Here is a 26,417-nt window from a genome sequence, read left to right on the forward strand (position 1 = left end):
CCATAGATTGATGATCTCGGGACGACACACATTAACCACATTTACTGCAGAATGTTTACATTCTTATTCATCTTTCCACACGCAGAGCTGAGCCGCGCCCTCTGCGTTTTGTGTACATTCACTTGGACATGCTTCACCGTTTGCATTCAATGATAATGTAAACTAAGTAGAGAGAACACAATGGTGCTAATTGGGGGGAAAGGACTCCCTGCCATGTGGGTTATCCCTTGCACGGACACACACGCTGCTGTTTCAATACTGAAAAAAAAATGCCTTGTTGGAATTGTGTTTCTTTTATAGAAAAAAAGGGCATTTGCTGAATGTTTCCATCCCTTCATTCTGCCTCTCTCACATGTGTTCTGACATGTGAGTAGATGTACTGGGGGAGAAAAAAAAATAGTTTCCATTTAGTATTTTCATTTTCTCAGACACCTCCGACCCGAAGTGCACTTTGCCAAGGCGTTGACACATTCCTCGCCTGCCACCACTGGCTGAGGCCTACTGAAGCGGTCTGATCTGCTGATGAAAACACCGACAACGAACTCTGCCAACCCGCTGCCAACATCACACTTCAGATGGGAGCTGAGATACAGTGTGCGGCTCGAAAGAGAAAGGAAACACTGAAATGCTTGCGATAAACCCCTGAAGTTAATCATTTACTACCCTTCACACACAGCATCAGTGCTAAGTTATCTTAAAGGCAGCAGGTCACTTTTAGATGACTTTCGATGTGACTCTTGTCCTGGTAAAATATTAACTTATATACTTTGATGTAATTGACAGAATGTAACAAAATACCTGTATTGTTATTTATCAATTCAGATTGTTTTGGTGCGAGTTGCCTGTAGAAATGTCTGCCTCCTCTTGAATATAATGGAACTAGATGGCACCTGGCTTGTGTTGCAAAAAGTACCAGAAAAGTACTTTTGAAAAACTCAACAGCAATGTCACTTTCCAGAAATCATGACCTGATTACTCAAGATAATCCACAGACCTTGTAGTGGGCAGTTTAATGTAGGAACTATTTTCTTTCGACCATAGTTCTGACATTAAACTTCCCATTTCTTTTGGTGCTTCCATGTTATATAAGAGAAGGCGAACATCTCTACGGCCGATATCTCCAAAACTAGGCAACTTGCAAAAAGAAATTAAAAAAAAAAAAAAAAAAAATATATATATATATATATATATATATTTGATTTTGCTGCAACAGATCTGAATTCTAGGCTTCTGTCCATAGTGTAAATACTGTGCTTTGTTATCACATGGAGCTTCATGCAGCCGAGTCGTGTTAAACACTGTAATGGAAGACATTCTGTGATCAGAGCAGCAATCCTATCTTAACAGAGCAGGCTGTGTGTTTAAGGTGTAGCCCGGCCTGGGTGGAGGTCATTTTCCAACATCCCCTGGGGCTAAATGTGACACAACTGTGTTTGCTAACTGACGAGTCATACAAACTTAACCATCAGGAATGCAGTCTACAGTGCTGAAGTTTGAAATGGCTGAATGATCCCTGCATTCCTGGCAGAAAATTAGGGTGTTGCACCACCTCAGTCGTGCAACAACAGGTGTGAACAACAGGCATCACATCAGAGAAAGGAAAATTACAACATTCAGATCCACATGTTCACTTGCTTTGACTGCAGCTTAACCACTATGATGAAATGTTTTGGGGGCCTCAAAAATTGTAGCTGCATTTCTGACGGCTCTGGAAGAGAGTATTTTAACACAAACGCAAGAGCAAACCTGCACCGGCTGATGTGCCACAAATACAGGGACACGATACATAAATGATGTCACATAGAATGTATTCTCATCTCGCCTTTGGTGACTTATTTCTGTTCTCCAAAAGAACGATTTATCTGAATTATTATTTTCTTCTGTGCTACGAAGTATTCATTGTGAAAAGAATATCATTCTCATGCATCGGAGCCACAGGAACGTTCCCGAGTTACTGTGGGATCAAATGCCATAAGAAAAAGTTGGGAATTCCCCCACACAGGAACCAAAAAACGGCAAATAAATGTAACTTTACCAATCATCTGTGGATTCTGGTGGTTCTGCTGACTCTGAACTTTGAAAGTAGGTTTTATTCTAAACCATTTAACAGTGCATTAAGAGACATGACATGTTCAGAGGGGTGTAGTGTGTACTTTTTGCCTATTACATACGATCATATAAAACAAATGTCGCTTAACGACTTTGCGACATCCCTACCTTAACAAAGCCACCCCCCCTCACAAGCCCCGCCCCCTCTCACATGCTCCTCCTACCTGGCTTTGAGCTCCATGTGGTCCTCCCTCAGCTTGCTCAGCTCCAGCTGCATGCGTGCTCGCTCCTTGGCCACCTGGTCCAGGGTCTTGCGGGCGTCGGCCAGCTCGGCCTCGTAGGCCCCCTTAATGCCCGACATGTCGCGGGTGATGGAGGACTCCGACTCGGTGATGCGCAGACGCAGTCCGGCATTCTCCGACTCCAGGGAGCGCACCTTGTCGATGTAGATGGCCAGCCGGTCGTTGAGGTTGATCATGTCCTCCTTCTCCTGCAGCCTGGTGATGCGGGCCGGGGAGACGGAGGGGGTCCCACGGGTGGTGCGTTTCGTGCTCGGGGTTTCCATGGTAATAATGGCTCAGCAAATGTGCAGAAGGGGGTGAGTCACTGTCTGTGGGGGGAGGGAGGAGGAGGAGGGCGAGGGAAAGAAGAGTCAATGAAAAACTACAGTGTCTGAGCTTCCTTTATCTGTAAACCCAGTGCACCGATTCACGGGGTTGAATCACACGTTAAACTTTAATGGAGTTTATTCTGAAGAAATGTTCCAGTGTTGCGTAACCCTGATCCTTGTCTGGGCAGCCCGCCTGCAGTGCTGGGTCTGCTCACAGATCTGGACGATAATGTATTCCAGGATCCTTTTTCCACAGCCAGTGAACACATCTATAAAACCTCATTAAATACCTTCCCTCCACTGGATTCAAATGGTATTTAAAGCAATTTTAAAGAGGCACATTCCCTCACAGGAATGTGATTTGTTTTTCTTGGTTCTTGTTTTTAAAGGATGTAAACAAACCCCCTCTGGTGCTACTGTTGGCCTACTGTTCCTGCTCTTGGTGCTCCTGATAACGTCCCTTATTCACCCTGGTATTTTCTCCGCCCAGTGTAACACACTGTCATAGCATACGCCTCGCTCTCCTCTCCTCCAGCTCCATTCAAATAATTGTTGCAGGAGCAGTTAAGCCACTTTGTGCAATTTACTCCTGAGCAAATATATTTCCCACGAACATCAACCCGTACTTTCGGCTCACTCACGAGGCAATTAAAATACCTTTATGATTACTCTTAAAATATGCAGAAGTAGCCAGGGACAGCACAGACGTTTTGCACAGACTGCTCGCCACAGACTTTTTGGTAAAATGGAACACAAAACCACAAAAAAAAAATAGCTTCCAATTGCTTCCACGGATGGCATGTTCTGCAGTGACACAACCGCCTGCACCAGTTGTAATTCCAAAGTGTTGACTCATAACATCAACAACTGCTCCCAAATGCCCTGATAAGGACATATATCCACTACTGAAGTGTGCTAACAGGAGAATAAATGAAAGAACGCAGTAGCATATTTGAAAATTAGGGGGAAAAGAAGATTATCCTCTTTGAAAAATCTTAACATTGCAAATGTACGGCAACATTGCAAGCCGTAAATCATAAATATAACTGAATACAAAAATAATAATTGCGCAATAGCAATAAAGTTTTTCCGAATCAGAGATCTTTATGAAACAATTATGGATGAGGCCTTCAACAAATCTTATAAATGGATCAGCACTGTTATCAACCCCACCTGTGTCTAAACAGGCGTGACTTCAGAACTTCATCTTATTTCTCAGCAGCGCACCGCTCACAACCAAAGTCAGCAGTGAGGCGGACTTTGGCATCCCTCCACCGCCCATCACCAAAAAGTGCACACAAGGACACGCACGCCCATGTGGGTGGGTTTGTTTGGCGCGCACGCACACACACACACACACACACGATGCGAGCACACACCCACCCACAGGAGCAAACCCATACACTCACAAGCACTCTCTGGCCTAATTCTGAATAAATGAAGCATCCACTTTAGTCCCAAAAATGCGTTGAGCGTTAACAGGTGCTGTCTGATGTTCCACTCTCCTGTAACAGCAGGCGGTAAAATGAGCCGCAACTTTTAAAAGTTACTCCACGCCACTCCCTCACAAAATGAAACTAACTTTGACCTCACTGAAGTTAAACAAGCACTATTTTATGAGATCAATATTTGCACAACAGTGGCAAATCAGTGGAACAAACACAGAAAGCCTCACAGGGAGAGAGAAATCTGAACACACTCTCTGAACCTTACCTCGGCTGTGTGTGGGAACCTCTCGGCTTCAGCCTGCTGAAGGGACTGAAAGTGAGAGTTCTAGAAGTTTGTCTGCTGGTTTGAGTGTGTGTGTGTGTGTGTGTGAGTGTGTGTGAGTGTGTGTGAGTGTGTGCCATACCCCAGAGGATCGTAGAGAAGAGGATCCGTTGAATAATGCAGTCCTGCTCTCTGCTAGTGGGTGTGTGTGTGTGTGTGTGCGCCTTTGGCTCGTGCCCTGAACTGCTTTCCTAGCTGTCTCACCACACATGTACCTACTGCTGAGGAGCGAGAGAGAGAGAGAGAGGGGCGGGAGCGCATGAGAGGGGAGGGTGGGGCTGCAAGGAGGAGTCAGGCTAGACAGTCTGTGTACACACACACACACACACACACACACACACACACACACACACACACACACACACACACACACACACACACAGACAGAGCAGCTGCTGAGCTTTATCTCACCCTGCACCGGCCCTATCTTTTCCTTTCTCATTTCACTCGGACGGAGCCCTCGCAGACTGACTGACCTCAGATAGTGGTGCAAGTGGTCTGTCAATAAAAACGCTGTGACACCGATGACACTGAACAGCTCCCGGGTGGGTGAAAGCGTGTGAATGTGTTGGATCTCACCCTGCTCCTCCCTGCTGCTATGAAGAATGCATTTCTGGTTTTGAAACAGCTGTTGCATCCGACTTTTTTTTTTTTTTTTAAAAAGGCAAATACACGGAGGGAGAGCAAAAAAGGAAAAGAGATGACCTCGGCACACACAAAACATCGCAAGGTAATCAAACAAATCCAAAGTACATGGAATTCGTTCATCTCCTCATAAGCGGCGTTGTGTTGTTATCCATGGCAGAAAAAGAACCTCTCTGCAGGCTCGTCCCCTGAATCCAAAAGAGGACAAAGTCAACAAATCTTTTGGATCATAATCCCAGTGAGTGACAGAATTATAGCCGCACGTCATCTTGAAAAGTCTAAAAGGTCCGACAGTCACAAAGCCAACTTGATTCTGGTCTTATATATTATGTCCTCTGGGTGGAGTTAATGGAGTCACAGGTCCAATCAAGTTCTGATGCAGGGGGAAAAATACGTTTTCTGCGTGTGTGTGTGTGTGTGTGTGTGTGTGTGTGTGTGTGTGTGTGTGTGTGTGTCTGTGTGTGTGTGTGTCTGTCTCTGTGTGTGTATGCATCTCCTCACCATGGAAATGGAGGTTAGTCGATTTGTGTGTGTGTGTGTGTGTGTGTGTGTGTGTGTGTGTGTGTGTGTGTGTGTGTGTGTGTGTGTGTGTGTGTGTGTGTGTGTGTGTGCCTGCATGTGGTTAAACAAGGGGCAAGACAGCATCTCTGTTTTTGGGCATGGGGCAGGCCCAGTGGCTAAGGGAGTATCCTGGCTTCACCGTGGCCTTGGAAAGGAGCCGTCAGCCTCTGAAGCTGCCTCTCTGACTCACATATCCCTCATACAAACAGCTCACTTGTTCACCTCCTTCTCTCTCTCTCTCTCTCTCTCTCTCTCTCTCTCTCTCTCTCTCTCCCTCACTTCCTTTGTCTCCCCATTTTGAAGTTTATGTGTTTCCATGGAGGTTAGACTAAGACAAAAATGCCTGGCTGGCAGCCTTCAAACATCTCTCTTCAACAAGCTTTTCCACTACTCTTCAAACATTTTGGCCTTTTCTTATGCAGTGTGTCGTGTGTGTGTGTGTGTGTGTGTGTGTGTGTGTGTGTGTGTGTGTGTGTGTGTGTGTGTGTGTGTGTGTACCAACAATAATGTAATCTTATCACAAATGCAATCACGTTGAAACAGGAACGTTCATGTATGACGCAAGCTGAATCCCAGCAGAAAGAGGCAATAATTGACTCCCAGATTAGATATCAGAGAACAAATCTGACGGTGGTTGATCAATAATTAACTCATGGTTTCAAAACGACCTGCTTATTAGCATTTCAAGACACAACTCATGCCCTCGTTATGCTTAAATACTTCTTCAAAAAGGGAGAAAAACATTTTCAGGGTTTAAAACCTTTGTTTGCCATAAAGGAAAAAAAAAAAAAAAAAAGAGGAAATGTTTCTCTAGGGCTGCAACTGATGATCATTTTGTCGTCAGAAAATGGAAAAACTAAATGGAAAAAAAAGGTAGCCAAAAATATATAACGTCATCTGTGCAAAAATCTGATGAAATCATGAAGGTTCACCAGAAACTCCTTCAGCTCAGAGTCCAGCTGGGCTCCCACACCGACCAGCCCGCCACCGACAGACCCAGATCCGGCCTTCGACCTGCAGTCAGAAGCTCCTGGAGCTGGAGGAGGAGAGCTCAGCGCACAGCAGGAGCGTCTTCTCCTCCTGCCAGGAGCAGAGCTTCCCCTCGCTGCTCCACCAGTCCCTGCTGGGAGCCCACACAGACACCACGCTGCTGGAGGTCAGGACGTAATGCTGGGCCCACTTGAGAGAAGGGAGGCACGGCTGAACCAGAACCAGTACAAAGCGTAGCAGACTGTCAAATCCCTGCTTCAGTAAAATTTGTTTTTCTAAAAAGGGGATTAAAAGAAGATTAATTTCTATTGTTGGGGTTAAAATATGGAACAACTCTAATATAAATGTAAGAATGTGCAACTCTTTTTTGGTTTTCAAAATTTTTGAGGGTTACAAGTCTGAATTAAATATAATTTATTTTCTTTTTTTATACATTTTGTTTTATTGAGGGTGGCTTGATTGATGGGAAAGTAGAATAGGCATATATAAGCTTAATGCTTCTGCCTTTCAGTTATATTGTATACTATATTATATATAGGCTGTATACATTGTATTGTGTGTGATGACTGAATAAAAAACACTAACTAAAAGGGACTCCAGTGCTGAGAAACACTACTACTTGTGTCCACAGGGGGCGCCAGAATCAACACAAAATAAAAGTTCCTTGTAGCAACTTTAAGAAGCTGGTACCAGCAAAGGTTTGACTCAGTTTTCAAGCAAAATGCCAAAGATTAATCAATAATAATAATAATAATAATAATAATAATAATATATAGTTGCTGATCATTTTCTGTCCAACAACTCATCGATTAAGCGATCAATTTTCATCATAATTTGTAGTGATGCATTTCCAACTGTCTAACTTTTTCTGGGTGAAACATGTGAGAGAATTTTTTTTAAATAGATACAAAAATAAAAAAAAGTAAATAGTTGTTATATATTATTTGGATGCTGTTTTAACTATAAAATGTGGCAAACATTATTAAAATAGTACCGTCTGAGTGCTAGGTGTACTCATCATGTGGGAAGACAGGAGCAGGCATGACAGACTGTGATGCAACTCACAAATTCAAGGTACTGAACGACGTGTCAGCAGCCTCTTCCTGACTTGTTTCCCTCCTCGCCTTTCTCTCTTTCTCTCTCTCTGCCCTCACGGCATTCCAAGCAGGCAGCAAAAAAAAAAAAGAAAAGGGCAGGCCCTGTTGTGCAATCTGGAGGTTTGATTTCTCCATTATGAGCCACTGACTTGCTGCTCTCCTGGGAGAGAAAGAGCAACGACACAGACGGATTCAGCCAGAGAATATTTGGAGTGGGAGGTGAACTCGAGCAAGCCGTAGGCTGCTTTTTTTCTATTCCCTGCACAGAAAAGCGTTTATATCATGTCTTGATTAGTTTTCAGATATCGTTGCGAAACAAATATGACTTATTTGTGCAACGCAACAGTTCAGAGAAGCATTAATCTTTCATTTGACAAACACCCACAGTCAGTTCCTCAGAAACACATCAACCGTCCTTTAGTGTGCTTTGTACCTCTGCAGCTATCGTAGAGCAGTCTCTCACTACGTTATCGCTGCTGCTCAAGAGACCATTGTTCACACAAAGTGCATTAATCATTAATAAAAAAGACTCAGATATGTTTCCATATCTCTGTCCAACGTCCGAGAGTCTGTTCTTCAGACTTCTGCTTGTTCTTCGTTTGTTTGTTTGTTTGTTTGTTGGCTTTTCCTAGTAAAGCCAAGTATTTGTTTGATATTCTGTCCGTAACGACATGTATAACATCTGGTATGACGTCAAACCATTGTTGCTTTGTGAGTCCATGCAAATTATTCTCAACGTGATCATGGCAGCCTTCAGTCTTATGCAAATCAGTTTTCATAATGTGGACTAAATACTGCTGAGACAGGCAACACAACGGGTCATCTTTGATGAGAGGCTCTTCTCTCTTGAGGGAATCTAAACAGATACTTCAATCAGCACATAAGGAAGTGACTGTCCCGGGAGGAAATTGAGGAAACTGTTCACAGGGCAGAGTCCTCATTCAGGCCAAATAATACTGAACCACTGTGGGTTCAGCAATCGCATTTATGTGACGTTACAGTGGGGAACAAATGAATAAAAACACAGAGTTTGGCTGCAATCAGAGGCAGATAGTATCTAATTGACCTCAATACTTTAAGTTCTTGTACTTTACCTAAATATTTCAGTTTACTGTACTCATGCTGTATTTAATCAACAGCTAAAATTACTTTTCAGATTAAAACCTATAATGTGCATATAAATCATTCAACCATCCTATGGTATAACAATGGTAGAATAGGATCAAAGTGGGGTTTTTTAATCTAATTTCGATTTTTGTTATTATTATATTTCATAATCTTTATTTTTCTCCAGTCTCCAGATATCTAACGGTTTGTATTCATAATGCTGTAAATTCCCCAACCTGACAGATTATGTGCAATTTAAAACACATGTAAAGGACAGGTTTCTTTTTCAAGTACATAAAAAGTATCAAAAGTATTTAAATGGTTTTACATGCAAGTCTTATACTTGTTGCTGAGTATTTCCACAGTGTGGTATTTAAAAAGTAATTAAATGGTTTAACATAAAAGTTTTTTACTTGTTGCTGAGTATTTCCACAGTGTGGTATTTAAAAAGTAATTAAATGGTTTTACATGCAAGTTTTCTACTTGTTGTTGAGTATTTCCACAGTGTGGTATTTAAAAAGTAATTAAATGGTTTAACATAAAAGTTTTTTACTTGTTGTTGAGTATTTCCACAGTGTGGTATTTAAAAGTAATTAAATGGTTTAACATGCAAGTCTTATACTTGTTGCTGAGTATTTCCACAGTGTGGTATTTAAAAAGTAATTAAATGGTTTAACATAAAAGTTTTTTACTTGTTGTTGAGTATTTCCACAGTGTGGTATTTAAAAAGTAATTAAATGGTTTAACATAAAAGTTTTTGTTGCTGACTTGTTGTTTTAAAAGTATTTCCAAGTGTGGTATTTAAAAAGTAATTAAATGGTTTAACATAAAAGTTTTTTACTTGTTGTTGAGTATTTCCAGTGTGGTATTTTAAAAGTATTTAAATGGTTTAACATGCAAGTCTTATACTTGTTGTTGAGTATTTCCACAGTGTGGTATTTTAAAAGTATTATAATGGCTTTACATGCAAGTATTTTACTTGTAGTGGAGTATTTCCACAGTGTGGTACTTGTATATAGTTTTTTACTAAAGTAAAAGGATCTGAATACTTCTTCCACCTCTGGGTGCACCAGGGTGTCTCTCTCCTCTCCCCACACGTCGCCTCTCTGGCGCCCCCTGCCGTCTGTTTTATCACCTCGACTCATTCACACGCACTGAGAAGATGCTGAAGCGCCATCCACCGGCGGACACACTGAATGGAAACTTATGCTTCAAAGTGGGTAATATCTCACTTAGTTCACAGGATAGTTCAACACCCTTTCTGCTCGTGCCCTTTTTAAAAAAAACAAAAAAAAACAATGCACCAATGGTTAAATGGTTAAACCAGCTTAGAGATATTTGCTTATATATATATATTTTACACTGCAACATAATATTGACTCGGACAGTCTTACCGTCTCTCTTTGGGAAAAGCTTTCCTTTTCTCGGTCACCATTGACCTTTCAAAATGTCGAGTTAATCATGATATTATCCACTGGGCTGCTTTTGCTTTGGACAAAACAAGGCGACCGACAGCCACCTGCAAATCCACACACTTTGATTAGACTGACTGTCTCTGCTAATTACTATGCAGCCTGAACGCGCCACCTGGCGGCCACCATGGACGTTGAGGTCCGCGTGGTTTTGAGATTACACTGAGATTATGTTTAATTGGTGGTGAGGATTTTCAGTGAAGGCAGGGCGATTTTTGTGAACAAAAATAAAAACATAAATAATAATAATAATAATAAGAAGAAGAAAAAAAAAATAATAATAATAAAATGTATAAATAAAATGTAAATATATGTATTTTCATTTTATTTATATGTATATAAAATGTAAATATATAAAAATATATCTACATATATAAATTATATATATTAAAAAATATATATATATATTATTATTATAATTATTTCTTATTTTTTAAGTACATAAATAACATACGTTCATGGCTCATATGTACTTTCAAAGAGTTATTGGTAACTGGGTCCGCCTTTCCATAGAGAAAGAGGTCCCACTTTAGATATCCACTCCTAAAGTTGGGTGTATTTAAGTATTAAACACCCTATTACGATACCTGTTATCAAAACATGATCACTAGGCATGGACCCCACTTTGGCAATGATTGATCTACTGACCTGAATTGATAATTTAATCAAACCAGCTGCCAGGAAGCGGCAAACAACTATTCCTCAAGGCAGCTATACCAGCATGACTGCCACTATCAAGCTGTACAGATGGTCGCATTGAATGGTGCAGTCAGTTTAATTCCCCGTGATCCCAAACGCAAACGCAAACAAACAAAAAAAAAACAACCACAAATTAAAAACAACTCAAGTGTGCTGCTGGAGATATTTCACAGAGCGCTTTGCAGATATGCTTATCATTATGTAACAGCTGAACATGAATTTTACATGACCTACGTTACTGAGCTGTAAATGGTTTGTTTACATTCATAACGTTCATAAATGATGGAACAGCGCAGTGGGTCACTTGGAGGCATCGTGATGTAGAGAAAACATGGTCAGAGAATGTGCTGTGATTCTGGCCTACTGTGGGACTAAAACTGCCCCTTCAGGACAGTAGTAACTAATCAGACTTTACATAACCCAACCATCAAAGATGTTCATATGTTGACCATCATTCAGACATCCATAATGTCACATTTGGGCGTCCGAACGCACAAAACATAGCTTAAGAACCACAGTCACAGGTGTAGCTTTCCAACAGTAAACATGTTTCTCACGTTTGGGAATAATAACGATAATAGTATGGTCCAAAAAGCTCCAAGAAGTACTCAGATCCTTTTATAAAAATATCACCACCACAATTTTAAACTGATCAATACAAACACAACTGCTACTGCTAGTGAGAGTCATTGGGCTAAACCAACCCTTTAAGATCATGTTTATAAAAAAATGTATTATCATTATCAGCACTTTGATGTTGTAGCCGGTCAAGCTGGAGCTAACTGTATTTATTTTGTTGGGTCAATTTAATTCAATTGACTCTATTTAAAGTCATTCAAAGGGGTTATCAGTAGCAAGATGAATGCTGGAGGCCGTGTGGGTTAAAAATAACGTATTTTCTGGCCTTGCCTTTTATCTTTTCATATTGGCAATAGATTGCTGAGGAAATAATGAAGCTTTTTGGAATAGAACTTGATTACTCTTTTGTCACATTATACCTGGGCAGAATCCCAGACAGAGTCATGGCTCAAGATGAATATCTCTTTAAAATACTACAAGAAAGCCATCACATGGGACAAGGCTGCAGCCAAACTCGCCAACAAAAGATTAATGGAGTGCAATAGCAAAGGAAATAAATCGTATGAAGGAATTGACCTTTGCCTTAAGACTGTGATGTGTTCCATATGTAAAATACTGGAAAAAATTGTGAACGTAAAGTTTAACCCATTAGATGTAACACTGAAAGACCCTTTTGTTGTAAAAAGTGTAACCACAAAGCAATAAAAACAACACAAGAGAGACTTTTGTTTTACTTTATATAGTGTTGGACAATATTTTTTACGTGTTTTTATGTTAATCTGCAAAGCAACTGTTAAATATAACCTTCAGATAAATGTAGTGGAGTAAAAAGCACAAAGCGTCCCTCTGAAATGTAATGGAGGTGAAGTACTGAGCAGTGAAGAAGTACTTAAATCCTTCACTTACAGTAAGTGAGTAGAACAATGTAAAACATCCTCTATTTGAAATGTTACTTAATAAATACAAAATGTACTTAAAGTCTCAAAAGTACTCAGAAGGGGCATAACGGCCCTTCCAGCTTGTACAATTATGTATAGATGTTGAAGTTGGTAAAAGTGGAGATAATTTGAAAAACTTTACATATTGTTTCGTAGCAACATATGTCATATTTTTATAAACTGATGATGTATTTTGTGTGTAAAATCTACATTTTCAAGGCAATAAATGTGGAATAAATGTTGTGGGAAAGAAGCATGACATAAAAATACTCAAGTAAAGTACAAATATCTCACACCACTGCTATCAGGCAGCATTTAATGTTAATACTCTGCACAACAGTAATTATGTAATTATACTCAATTACTCTCCATCACTGATGATGTCAGACAATGACAGTAAGGGTTTTAAAGTGCATCTACTTTGCATTTAATCTCTTATCTGACACAAAAAAACAAAATCATAAAGTGCATTAAAGCTGCATTGTGTGCGATCAGGTGTGAGAGTTTACCTCCGAGAAGCCCTCATATGTCATCAACAGCATTATGACTCAATCTGCAGATATAAAAAAAAAAAAAAAAAGTAAACTTTCATTGTGTAAATTTAAAGCAATATCCAAATTGACTGACACGTTCTCTGTAAAATGAGAAAGGAATGCCAAGATTAGAATGAAGACTCTTCAAAGCTGTCTGTGTGAGATCACCGCCATACGGGAATCAAGCGGTGAGGTGAGCCTTACTCATCACTAGGCGTGTCATCGGCTGCACAGCATCAATGTGATTAGAGAGATGGGTGGGGAGGAGGGGGGGGGGGGGGAGGGGGAGGTGTGCGAGAGATGACCTAATACCCTGTATAAAGCTATGAAGTCATACTACCTGACTCATATTCCCAGCTGACACCAGCTCTCCCAATCACAACATCCCAGTGCAATTTATGTGGGTGTGTTTGTTATTAGCGCGTGAGAGTGTTTGTGTGTTTGTGTGTGTGTGTTTGTGTGTGTGTGTGTTTGTGTGTTTGTTTGTGTGTGTGTGTGAGTTTAAAGATGGAAAAAGTACAGACATGTTTGTTGAACTAAAGGATCTGCTGCCACAATGAATCGATAGCCATCACAAAATTGATCAACAATGTATTATTCATTTAAATAATGTAAATGTATCAAACATGTTCTGGTTGCAGCTTCTTAAATGTGAAGATTTGCTGTATTTTTCTGTTTTATATGGTTTTAAATTGAATAATCATTGGTCAAAACAAGCGTTTTGAACATGTGACCTTGAACTCTGGAAAACTGTGATTCAGATTTATCACTATTTTTCCACCATTTTTAGACTAAGCGATTAATTGACCAATAAAAAAATAAAAAAAAGAATATAAATCAAAAATGAAAATAATGTCTCTAGTGTACTCATTGTAGCTCTGAAAAACAACCAAAGTGGGGAAAACTACATCACTTTAGGCTGTCTTTGGTTTTAAAGGTGGAGCTTGGTGTGGAGTTTTTTTGCTGACTTACTATTTACTTACTACTTAGCTATTCTTTGCTTGTTTTTTGTTTCATTGTGTCATCATTACATGCAGTCTGTCTGTCAGTACTTGTGTTGCTGCTTCTCTGGACTGTCCTCTCTCAACAGTGGGGGGAAAAAAGCTGACAACAAATAAAAACAAACACAATTTAGCAAACAAATAAAAGTATTAAATAAAAAAATGCAGGGAGGAAAAACCACAACCACAACGTGGCCTCTGGATTTATAGTTTCATCTGGTCAGCTGATCGACTTCAGGGCTCCCGTCAGCTTCTGAGCACAAGATGTGGTATCATTTGCATGAGGTCTTACATCATCCCTGAGAGCCCGCTCACTATGGCATCAGCACGTGGTGCTTAGCCAACATGTCCCTTTGTGCTCGCAGAAGCCTCATTCAAGTGACAGCGGGGCAGCAGAAAAGTCTTGAAAAGGACATCTGGCCGTGGAAGTCAAAGGGACGTCCTTTAGGGATCCGTAGACATGTCTTTAGAGCCTATTAAGCCTGTACTCTTTGGGGAGACAGACACTGTCCATAGGTGAAAGCCATATTTGCATGGGCTCTTGGACAAAGAGGTTGGTAGGCTGCTCTACGTGTCTCTGCGGCACACTAAACCACAGCGTCTCTCTGAAGATGCCAGTCAGCCTTTCATCAGGAGGAAAAAAAAAAAAAAAAAAAAAAAAAGAGAGAAACAGCATTACTGTGACGACCAGATGGTCAAGATCATTGAGGGTTTTTTTGTCTTTTTCTTTTTTTTTTCATGTGCAAGTAACATGACCTCAGCACTCTGGGTTTCACATGTATCCCGCAGCTAACACACACACACACACAACACACACACGCACACACACTTAACACACACAAATGCCAATCGTAGCCCACAGCTAAAGACACTGAGCTCTGAATGCAAAAAAAAACCCCAGACCTGCTGTGATCCATTCAGAGCACAGAGACGGTTTAGTTCAGGGTCACAAAAGGTCATGTGGTGCAACAGCGATCACCAATCCAGACTCCCAACAGGCCACACCAAAAACTCACACATCCAGCCAGAGAGGGCTGTGTTGGAGGGAGGGGGGGCGGCACTATACCAGATCCATGCTTTTTATTGATTGGGGGTCTGGACTCCCAGCAGACCCCTTTTAATGGAAATCCAGACGAGCACTTGGACCCACTGGCCTTATCAGTGCACCACTGAGGGGCTCTCTTGGGCTGCTGGTCCCCGTCACCACCCTCACGCCCAATCCTCTGGACTCTCCACTGGGTGGGGTTGAGGATCGGGGGGCCAGACCCTCCTGAGCCCACCCTCATCGTCCTTCATGCATCACACAATCCTGTTCTCCTCCTGATGCTGTTATATCTTTTTTTTTTTCATCCATGTTACTGGGTGGAGCGGGGATGTTTTAATCCTGGACTCACACCAGGAGTCTCCCCGTGAACGCACCCCTAGGGAACGAAACCCCGTCCTGATTGGCACCCAGAGAGCGCGTCTAGATTGTGATTATGCACGTGAATACACCTGCTCCATCTTTCTGGGACCATTTGTTTTTAATGCAACATTTATGTTGTTTCTATTTTCAGAACTGGCGTTTGAAATTATACTGTTGCACAGTTCTATGTGTTATTAAAAGGAAGACGCCGTTCTCACTAGAAATGCTGAAATATTCATGTAGAATCTCTGTATGAGTCACATGCCATGCTCAGTCTGTCATATAAGGCCGAAAAATGGAAGACTGCGTGTGTGTTCTTGTTTTTTTCTCATTTCAGTTGTAATCTAGTTACAGTGTGGGAAAAGACCATGCATGATGGGGAAAAATTAATTGAATGTAATGGATGGGGTTAAAATGCACAAGTCATCCTCGGGGTGAATTCAACTCCTCCCTTTGGAGACGCAAAGCAAACACAACAAGATAATTCATTCAACAGCAATTTAGATATCAGTGAACATCAAGTGTCCACATGTATGTAAAGATGTCTATTTTCTGGAGGGGTGGAGACATAAAAAAAAAAAAAAAAAAACCAACAAAAAAAAACCAGTGGAGCATTTAATGTGTTCTCAAACATCCCCAGGGTTCTCCTTGTCATTCAGGTATAGCCTTACGCAACAGATACTCCCTGAACATCCCACCATGCATATGCACAGATGGTAATGACAGGCTAAGCTTCAGTTAGACTGACACTTTGAGGAAGCTGGAAACATGGACATCAGTTGTCGCTCAACACCGTTTGCCAATTTACAGCCCATACAAGGTCCAATGTTTCCTCAAAGCTTTTTATATTTACAGCGGTGACCCAAGTGTAGCCTAATAATAATAATAATAATAATGATGATAATAATAATAATTTACAACTCAGTCAGAAAATAATTAAAAACATAAGAGGAATCTCCCCACTTTATTTTTTTTTGATGATTTTGTGTATTCATTGCAAATAGATGGAGCCTACATTTTAATAAACAATAAATGGAAGTTGCAGTTACTTTTCATACCTGTTTGAAACAAAAAAAAAAAACAATCTTTCAAAAAAAAAAGGGAAAAGGTCTGACTAAATGTATGAACTGTATTGATAAAAAACAAATATCTCAACATTATTATTATTATTATCATCATCATCATCATCATCAATACTGCAGTTTGAGTCTTTGTGTAGTACTACAGCCATGCCGTCAGGCGTGGTTTCTGTCGAGGACATCTTGGGGAGTCTACAGCGGACCGAGCGGCGCGGTTCTTTGTTCACCGGGGCTGCGTGCTGCTGCTTTTTCCTTTTTTTTATTTTTTGTTAACGGGAAATGTGCGAGGGCTTTTTCTGATGTTCCCCCGCTGCATAGGGTCTGCAACGCCTGTCTGACAACTCCCTTTCTCCTCCTCTCCTCCTCCTCCTCCTCCTGGTATACAGCCCCCACCTCACACAACCCCACAGCCCTCCTCCTCCACCACCACCACCACCTCCTCCACCCCAGACACCCTCTTTCCCCTCCTATACATAACATCCTCATGCGCAACGGCGCCGTGGAGAGAGAGAGAGAGAGAGAGAGAGAGAGAGACACAAAAAACACGCGGTGACCTGCCGCACAAGCACGGCTTCATAGAGGTGGGCGGACCCCCCCCCCCACCCCCACCCAACCCCAACTCCTCCACCCTCCTCCTCTAAAAAAAAAAAAAAAAAAAAAAAAAAAAAAAAAAAAAAAATATGTCACAAACTCCTTTACTTCCCCCCCCCTACCTCCCCAAAAAATTCAAAATCAGATGGTCCACGATCCCCAGTATAAAACCGGCGCTCCTTGGTTCCTTTCATCCCAATGATAAAGTTGACATCATCCTTTCAGCAGCGCCACCAGGTGACCATGTGCGCACTGCTACTGGCACCTTTCTGCAACTGTTTACATCCCGGATGGCTGTTCTTACATAAGTAATAAAAAAAAATAAAAAATAATGCGGTTCTTTTTTTTTTTTTTTTGGGGTGGTGGTGGTGGTGGTGGTGGTGGTTGTTGTCAGGATTACACCGCAACGACGGGGTTCTGCGGTGTAAGCGGTGCGGTGCGGTGCGTTTCTTTCCCCTTTTTTTTTTTTTTTTTTCCATAGGTGGCTTTGGATTCGGGATGCCACGGGCTCGGAGGAACCTGAGACGGAATGGTACGACGGGGAGGGCGAAGCGTGTTTTTTTTTTTTTTTTTTTTTTTTTTTTTTTTTTTTTTTTTTTTTTTTTTTTTTTTTTTTTTTTTTTAGTCTCGGCGAGGAGTGGAGGCTGTGTAAACCAGACTGGGTGGAGCAACGCACCGCACCGCCCCGTCCACCGCGCAGACGGCCTTGTGCGTCCCGGAGAGAGACTATACTGTACTGAAAGTCTGGTCTGGATAGAAAGAGAAAGAGAGAAAGAGAGAGAGGGAGGGAGAGAGAGAGGGAGGGGGCCGGTCTATGGGAGGGACTAGCGCAAAAGGGGGAATAGGAAGGAGGAGGGGGTGAGGAGGAGGAGGAGGAGGAGGAGGAGGAGGCGGCACGGGTGCTGTTTCTCCAGTCTCTTTCCCCTGTCTTTGTCTCACACACTCTTTTGTTAGCCATGCCTAGCCTGCTGGTTCTAGCAGGGATCATGGAGAAAAACGGGGGCTATGCCGGGGATCTGGCCGGCTCCGGCTTCGGAGGCGAAGGTCTCCTGGTGCCGCCCGACGAGGAGGAAGACGACTCCCGTGCCCTCAGGGTCGCGCTGGGCCAGCTGTCTCTGCTGGGGCTCGGGGAAGGCGAGGACGGTGGTGGTGGTGGAGGTGGAGGAGGAGGAGGTGGTGGTGGTGGTGGTGGTGGAGCCCCGACGACGGGAGTGCAGGACCGGAGCAATAATAACAACAACCACCACAACCACGCGAACAACGTCGGGGACGCGGCGATCCTGCAAGGGAAGAGCAAGTTGTGCGCGTTGTACGAGAGCTCCTCAAGTGAGACGAAGGGACGCGGCTGCAACATCACAGAATGCGTCCCGGTGCCCAGCTCTGAACATGTGGCCGAGATAGTGGGGAGACAAGGTAAACCACTGGCTTGCATTATTATTATTATTATTATTATTATATTATTATTATATGGTTATTATTATTATTCCCTGCTGCTGCTGCTGCTGCTGCTCCAAACTTGTGCGTTTTATCCCGCAAACAGTGCTGCATGATGTTTTTTTTTTTTTTTGGATTGTTTTTTTTGTTCTGTAACTGTTACCTGGTGTTATTTGACAAAGAAAAGGGAGTGGTGTGTGTGTGTGTGTGTGTGTGTGTGTGTGTGTGTGTGTGTGTGTGTGTGTGTGTGTGTCTGTGTCTGTGTGTGTGTGTGTGTGTGTGTTTTTTTTTGTACTCCCTCGAGACATCAGCCTCCCACTTTTTTTTTTTTTTTTTTTTTTTTTTTTTTCTCAATGCTTGCAAGTTCTCGTGGTCTTCATCCTTCCACTCTGAACACGGGGACCAGTCGCTCCTTTGTGTGTGTGTTTGTTTTTTTTTTTTTTTTTTTTAATTATTATTTTTTTATTGTTTTTTGGAGTGGAGATTTTGCATGGGAGAGCCCCGTCCCCTTCCCTGGGCGAATTATTCTACATCCACGCCATCAATGTCAGCACACACACACACACACACACACACACACACACACACACACACACACACACACACACACACACACACAGGAGAGCACTTGCTTCCTTTGTCGTCTGAGACGCGCCAGACTGTTCAAAAAAAAAAAAAAAAAAAAAAAAAGGCAACATGCGGCTGGAGAAAGAGAGAGGAATGTCTTATTACTTTGAATAGACGGTTTTAGAGACATATACCGAATATACACATTCAGTCTGAATGGTGAGGAGATGTTTTGCCCCTTTCCACATTTCTCCCAGCTCGTTGTTTATGTTGCGCACTGCCCCAGTGGCACAATTGGACAATAGAAGCGTGGTCCACATGTGTGTGTTTTTTTGTTTTGTTTTCAAATGAGTGCAGCTGGGAAGCTCGGTGACAATTTCTACCCTTTTTTTTGTCTTCCAGTTGGATGTTTTTTTTAGTTTTTATTGAACAAAGACTTATAGTTGAATGACAGCAGCTGTCAAACAAAGGTGTGAAAGTCGGGGGGTGAGGGGGGGGGAGGGGCGCATTGAGACGGTGTTGGGATGGCCTTAAAGGGGTGACTCAGCTAGAAGTTGCACCAGGACGTGGGGGTCCATTTTTAAAACAAACAAAGAAAAAAATAATAACAACAAAAAAAACACAGAATATCCTGTTTTTTGTGCTCATGTGCTGTAATGTTGTCAGGTGATCTCCCCCCCCCCTCCCTGTATTTAAGTTCTATATTTATGTACAAATGAGCTGCAAAACGAGCTTGAACGTTAAGGTTGTTGTGTTTTTTTGGAAGCCAGGAGTAGATTCTCCTTCTTCAGCATGGGGGTTGGTGTTTATGTGGCTGCACCCGGTGTTAGCTGTTGTGATGAACCCACAGGCAAGATGGGGCAGACACACAAAAAAAACAAAAAAATAAATAACAAGGACTGGGACGGGAAGGGCAGTATAGCATCTAAAAGCTGAATGGGAGTCACGCCTTGGAGCTGAACACAAGGGGCTCCTCATGGAGCCCCACTTCACTGCACACTCTCAATACCACATGGTCGCCTGTCAGGAGAGGGAGGAATAGTGGGCTGGACTGGGAGAAGTACAAAGACTGCAGGGTGGGTGAGGTACCACCAGCAAATCCTCATTTATCAGTCGACGAAAACAAACAGGTCTCGAATAAATGTCACATGGGGTTCAGATGGCTATATATTATTATTATTATTTTTTTTTTTACCAATACCTGCTCTTTCTTGCTTCTGCTGTGTTAATGTGGGTTTTAGTTTGTGCAGCTAAGTGCCCCTTGTCTTCCAATGCGGCTCTCGTTCTTTACTCTGAAGTGTAAGTTTTGAATTTTAATGGGGTAACCAAAGACAGCCGGAGGGTGGATCCGCTGAGCTTATGTGCAGATAGAGGGCCCATTTGCGTTGACCGAGAAGAAGTGCTGATTTTGGGGAGGCGGGGGGGGATTTTGGGGCGAGCTGCCTTTGATTCGGGGCCCCCTTCGTTGGTTGGCGCTGCGTACACACCCCCTTCTTCTCGGCACGGTGCATCACAGCCAGCCTGGTGAATCTGGCAAAGGGAGCATCCTGCTACAGGGGGAGAGAGAGGTCGGATATGATCGTTTTCTCCTGTCAGAGTCACAGGCGTCGGTTCACCGAAGATGCTCCTGTACCCTTTTCACTCCTACGATCAAGGGTGGCTTTGTTTTCAATCACTCTCGCACCACAGTTCAATAGCTGCGAAATACATTTGTCTCCAGTGACCTTAATATCTGGTAGCGATTAATTAATCTACTCCTATTTTGTTTAGAGACAATTCGTTAATTGAGGAATTCATTTGGACTAATTAAAAGGTGTACCGTAGCTTGAGAAAAGGAATTTGGCAAACGCTCTTTGATCCCTCGTGGCAGGAACAGGTCTATTAGCCTAATACAAGTCAATAGCCACAAAGGGCATTTTTTATATTTTGGATATGAGCATCACTATCCTTCTGACCGTACCTCTGGTCCCTGAGGGGCTAAGTGTTCCTGAACAAAGTGGGCCCATTTAGTAGCATTAGAGCGACATTCGTCTTCAACTTAGGGTGTCTTTGAACCTTTTGATACCTGCTGCTGAGATTTTCAGACGGGTAATGTGATGATGTGCCGTGTGATCCGAGGCACCTGGAGTCTGGTGAGATGAGCTCAGATTTGTCCACAGAACAGACGCCTAAAAAATAAATAAATAAATAAATAAAGGTATCGGCTTCTTTAAGACTCGGCCAAGACAAGAAAGGCCCCTGTTTGATTTGTCAATAAATGTGGACGTTTTAATGAAGGAGCTGGCTGAATTTGTGAATGAAAACTGACCCGAGTAAGTTTGTAATGTAAACAGAGTCTTACTTTGCTCCTCTTGACCTCAAAACGTGCCTGACGATCCTCCTAAAGAATTACTGCTTTACTGTATGTTCTGTTCTGTCCCATTACCATGTCAGGTAATTTCTCATGAAATAACATTAACCTGCACTCTCTCACATTGAGACTCTGCCTTAAAAGCACTTAATAGAGTAAACTATTGCACTCTGATCAGAAACAGCGCAGACGTACAGCAGTAAATGTCCCAAAAAAAACAAAGCATATGTGGGCTGACTGTATTGCCTCCTGAGTTCAAGGTGAGGTCAAGAGGTGACTGCGTCTGCTGTGGCTCTTACGGCTCACCGAAAAACAGTCACGTCGATGCTGGTTAATACGTTTTGCACCATACGTGTATCTCTCAGTACGAAGTGAGTCTGCTTTATAACTAATAAATAAGTGCACTGAACATGCAGACTAATGCTTAAGTGCTGGAAACCTCATAAATCATGGCAATTACTCTGCGTATCCATTGCCAGTAGAAACCTGCAACACATTAAGTTAAACTGGTCTTAATTGGTGAATAAATCAGAATTTTTAGGATTTCTGTGAGCTCAGGTGGATAGGGAAGTGTGTTTTCACCGTTAGACTTGCCTCATGAGTCACAGAATGCAACTGATGTATCATGTTTACTTATTTTTAAAATGTATGTTGTTGACTCCGCAGGTTGCAAGATCAAAGCCCTGCGGGCCAAGACCAACACCTACATCAAAACCCCCGTCAGAGGAGAGGAGCCCGTGTTCTTAATCACTGGCCGGAAGGAGGATGTTGCACTGGCCCGCCGTGAAATCATCTCCGCCGCAGAGCACTTCTCCATGCTCCGGGCGTCCCGCAACAAGCTGGGAGTGTCCTTTAGCGGCTCCCCGCCCACGCCGCTGCCAGGTCAGACCACCATTCAGGTGAGAGTGCCATACCGTGTCGTTGGGCTGGTAGTGGGGCCGAAAGGCTCCACCATCAAACGCATCCAGCAGCAAACCTGCACCTACATCGTCACCCCGAGTCGAGACCGCGACCCCGTCTTTGAGATCACGGGGTCGCCGAGCAACGCCGAGAGGGCCCGCGAGGAGATCGAAGCACACATCGCCTTCCGAACGGGAGGCCTGCACGACCACAACAATGAGAATGACTGTCTGGGGCCCAACGGTGGGAGCAGCCCGGCGGGCAGCAGCGGCGGTCTGGAGAGCCGGCTACAGCAGGTGTGGGGGCTGCAGGGGGCCAGCGCAAGCCTCTCACCAGCAGCTACCGCCAGAACTTCTCAGATGCCATGGTGGGAGGGGGAGGGGGAGGCGAGGGAGTGGGAATCTACAGCAAGAGCAACTTCTCCAGCTCCGGAGAGAAGCCGTGCTCATATTTTGGATCGGAGGGCACCCAGAGCTGGGGGACCCAGACTACCCCAAACAGGTGGCCTTCTACGCCCAGCAGCGCTCCAAGAGCTTCGGAGGCCTCCCGCTCCCGCTGACCAGACTCTCCCCGGCTTATCCGAGTCCTGCGGAGGCGTTAGCAACAACAACAACAACTCGTCAGTCACCAGCATCGTGTCCGTATCCGGCTCGCCTCACGCCCAGGCCCGCCGCGCCCACAGTGAGCCCACCTCGGCCGGCGAGGGCTTCCCGGGCCGTCTGCCAGTGCCGGACTCGCCACCGATCACTGTGCGGGACTGCATGACCTGCTTTGAAAGCAAAGTGACGGCTGCCTTGGTGCCCTGTGGCCACAACCTCTTCTGCATGGAGTGTGCCATCCGAATCTGTGAGCTCAACCACCCGGAGTGCCCCGTGTGCCACACCCAGGTCACACAGGCCATCCGAATATTCTCTTAAGGAACCACATCAGTTTTTATCATTAGTTTCGTCAGTGTTTGTTCAATAATTATTTACTGTTATTATGATTATTATTATAATACACATTTTTGTTTTCCAGAAAATTTACAAACAATCAAGCAGATATTTTAGAAGGCACTGCTTGCTTTACTAAAAAGTATAAGAAATATTTTTAAGTTTTTCTTTTATATATATATATGCATATATATTTTATAAAAGTTTTGTTTATAAGAGAAGTATAGTACCTTGCATTTTCAGTTTTTTGACTGCTGCTGTTGTTCATTCATGAATCACAGTGTAGGCAGAGGTAGACAGTAATGTGAACATTTTATTATTCAAATTTTTTATTTTACCATGAAGTGGGTTTATATGGAAGGAAGAAGATGATTGTTGAGGTACCCAATCTGCACCTGACTGACCCAGAAAGTCAATGTTGTTATTAGAAGGAGAGAAGAAGAAAAAAAAAAAGTAGACATGTCATTGCACCTTACAATCATCTTGGTCTAAAATAGGATTTTCAATCATACCTTCAAAAATTTCGGGAGGCTGTTGTGAAGGTGAATTCAGCCTTTTTTTTCCAGTTTTACTGTGATTGTGGTTTGATTTTAATTGGTCCAATATAGATATTAATTTCAACAAAATGAAAATGTGAATAGATTGGTTTGAGTCAAAGCCATTTAATCTTTACAGGAAAACAAAAGACAGCCCTCTTATTTCATTCTTATACCTTTAAAGTCTTATAAACCGGATTGATGCTAAAAAAAGTTAGAGGACATTACATCATTTATTCATGGTTATTGGTTCCATTTTTATTGGTATCATCATTCACAGAGATGGATGGAAGTTGTGTGAAGTATCAGTAAGATTTTCTTTTCCGGTAGCCATTGATTACACTTCGGTCACTGCAGTTTGTTGAAAAAAGATTCGGTGACGCTCGCTCCTCGTGGCACTTGAAAAGCGTGTGTGGTTCCTCGGTTGGCTTAAAGCACTGATTTAATTTGTGAGGCCGAAAGCCTTGGAATTCGTCCAGTTGGCCGGTTCCTCGATATCCGTCTCCCCAATGGACTCGTTTCAAAGCCACCTAAACCGCGCTTTATTGTCTCATGTGGTCATTTGGCCACAGTCGCCCCGAACGACATGGGACGCAGCGAGAGCTCCAGTCAACAAGCATCTCTCCGAGGTGTGCACTGTAAATAAAGATTGAGAAATTGGTACGCGGACAGAAGCCGAGTTAAAATAAAACACTGCACAACGTTTCCTGAATCAGCAGCAGACTCCGATTAAAATAGTTGACACTGTAAAAATACAGAGTCCCAAATCAGTAATCCTTCCCTCCACGTCCCCAACGGCATTATGTTGGAGCTCCGAGGGGGCCAGCTGTCTCTCTCTCTTCCCCCCTGTAATTAGCAGAGCTGTACAGGAGCAGGTGTTTCGTGGCACACTGTAGCTGTGACCCCAAGTTGGAGGTCTCGGCTAGCCCCCTTTCTTTCTCTCTCTCTTTTCATTTGGGAGTGGCTTTTATGTCTTCCCCCCACCACCACCACCACCACCACCCCACCCCTGCTTACAGTTTGATCGTTTGCTTTTGGAAGGCCTCTCTCCGAGCGGGGCCCGTATTGTCTACGGGCCCCGGTAGCGGCGTGGGGCTGCGGAGGAGCTCGGACACGGCCTGGGTCCACTCATTGATAATTAGGCAAATGGGTTGGTCCAGGTGCGGACCGTGTGTGTGTGTGTGTGGGGGGGGGGGGACTCTGGACGCTTGTATGAGGGGCAGGACGGGGGTCCCGCAGCCTCTTACCGACCCGCCCCAACTGTTACAAGCACGGAAAGGGGTCTGGATGGTCTGGATGCAGCTGGGCGAATAGGACCCCCTCCTTCACACTCCCTCCTGCCCCTTCCTCCTCCTCCTCCTCCCCCCCTCCTTTTCCCTCTCCTTTGCCGCGGCTCCGAGCGATCCCTACTGGGGAGCAGGGGGCCTCTTTTGTCCCAAAAACACACACACACACACAATTTGAAAGACACTAGCTGAATTTGGCAGCGCCTGTGAAATGAAGGCAGGCTTAGGAGGGAAATAAATTATCTGCAGTTATCAGGGGATTCCCCAGTTACCTGTTTCCAACGTTAAATTTGCGGTTTACCCTTTTTATTAAACTGTAAGCACTCACCTACGAAAGACTAGAGATGATCTTGAAACCCCCCCCACTCCTCAACTCCTCCAACAGCACCGCCCTGATATTTTGGACGGTTTGTGTGACAGCAGCGGTTTCAGACCGTGTCAGCCACCGCTACTGTATGGGACATCCTGCAGCTGCCCCCTTCACTATGGACACCAGCAGGCTTCAGCCAATGGCAGCCCCCACCCACCCCACCCCACCCCACCCACCCCTTTGCATTGAGCTTCCAGAATGAAATCAGACAATTGTAATTGACAGGAAAGCAGAGGAAACGCCCCATTTAACCAGCACTCATGCTGAATCAAATTACACACCCTCTGCGTCTGCCTTAGCCCCAGCCTGGGGATTTCTGAGGGCTAGAGGAGAGCGGATGGGGGTAGGGATTAAAGCTGTTGAATGATAGGAGGGGAGGAACAGGGGGGGGGGGATTCATTTTGGCTGGAGAAAGAGAGAAGTATACTCCCAAAAAAAAAAAAAAAGAAGGGGGGAAAAAATGAAACCATGCAGGTCTTGCAATTTTATTGATCATTCAAGTCCTGCAGCGAGTTCTGAGCTGTTGTCACGTGTGGGCCTCTCTTTCTATGATGATTTAAACTCGGCTTCTGTCTCCAAAAAAAAAATAATTATTTAGCATTTACAGCTTGGGTCTTCCGGGACAAAAAGGCCCCTCCTTTTTTTTTTTTTTTTTTTTTTTTTTTTTTTTTTTACAAAACATTTCAAGCAGACCACTCGTGTTACATGTGGTCTGCGGGGAAAAGCACCGCACTTGCAAAAAATAGATAAAAAAAAAAGAAGTACCCTGAAATCTATCAGATGTAGGAATAAAGAATAGTGACGATTTAATGGCTGGAGAAATTGCACAGTGGTTTGGCCTAAGCTTTCAATGTCAAATTCAAGGCAGTATGACGCTGCTCTTTGAACTAAGTATTTTTGTTATTTTCTTTTTCTG

At 43.3% G+C, this 26,417-nt stretch overlaps 2 protein-coding genes across 3 annotated transcripts in view; one reads left to right on the forward strand and one right to left on the reverse strand.

The window, feature by feature from the left end:
• Nucleotides 1-10,352, reverse strand: part of LOC129109365 (lamin-A-like) — a 37,832-nt gene extending 27,480 nt beyond the window's left edge. The window contains exons 1-2 of one of the 2 annotated variants that reach the window (XM_054621403.1): nucleotides 10,224-10,352; nucleotides 2,274-2,659 (exon numbers count right to left, since the gene is read on the reverse strand). In XM_054621403.1, coding sequence (XP_054477378.1) covers nucleotides 2,274-2,614 — 341 coding nt within the window. In that variant the 5' untranslated portion in view covers nucleotides 2,615-2,659; nucleotides 10,224-10,352. Of the gene's footprint in view, nucleotides 1-2,273; nucleotides 2,660-4,511; nucleotides 4,734-10,223 lie in introns of those variants that run through there. The other variant, XM_054621402.1, reaches the window with a different exon arrangement.
• Nucleotides 10,353-17,967: 7,615 nt separating this feature from the next.
• Nucleotides 17,968-23,338, forward strand: mex3a (mex-3 RNA binding family member A). The gene is given in 5 exon segments (XM_054622159.1): nucleotides 17,968-18,539; nucleotides 22,144-22,692; nucleotides 22,695-22,853; nucleotides 22,856-22,968; nucleotides 22,971-23,338. Coding segments are annotated over 5 exon segments (1,602 nt in total). The 5' UTR covers nucleotides 17,968-18,082; the 3' UTR covers nucleotides 23,295-23,338.
• Nucleotides 23,339-26,417: the final 3,079 nt, after the last annotated feature.

This window comes from Anoplopoma fimbria, chromosome 20, assembly GCF_027596085.1.
Source record: "Anoplopoma fimbria isolate UVic2021 breed Golden Eagle Sablefish chromosome 20, Afim_UVic_2022, whole genome shotgun sequence".
NCBI lineage: Eukaryota > Metazoa > Chordata > Actinopteri > Perciformes > Anoplopomatidae > Anoplopoma > Anoplopoma fimbria.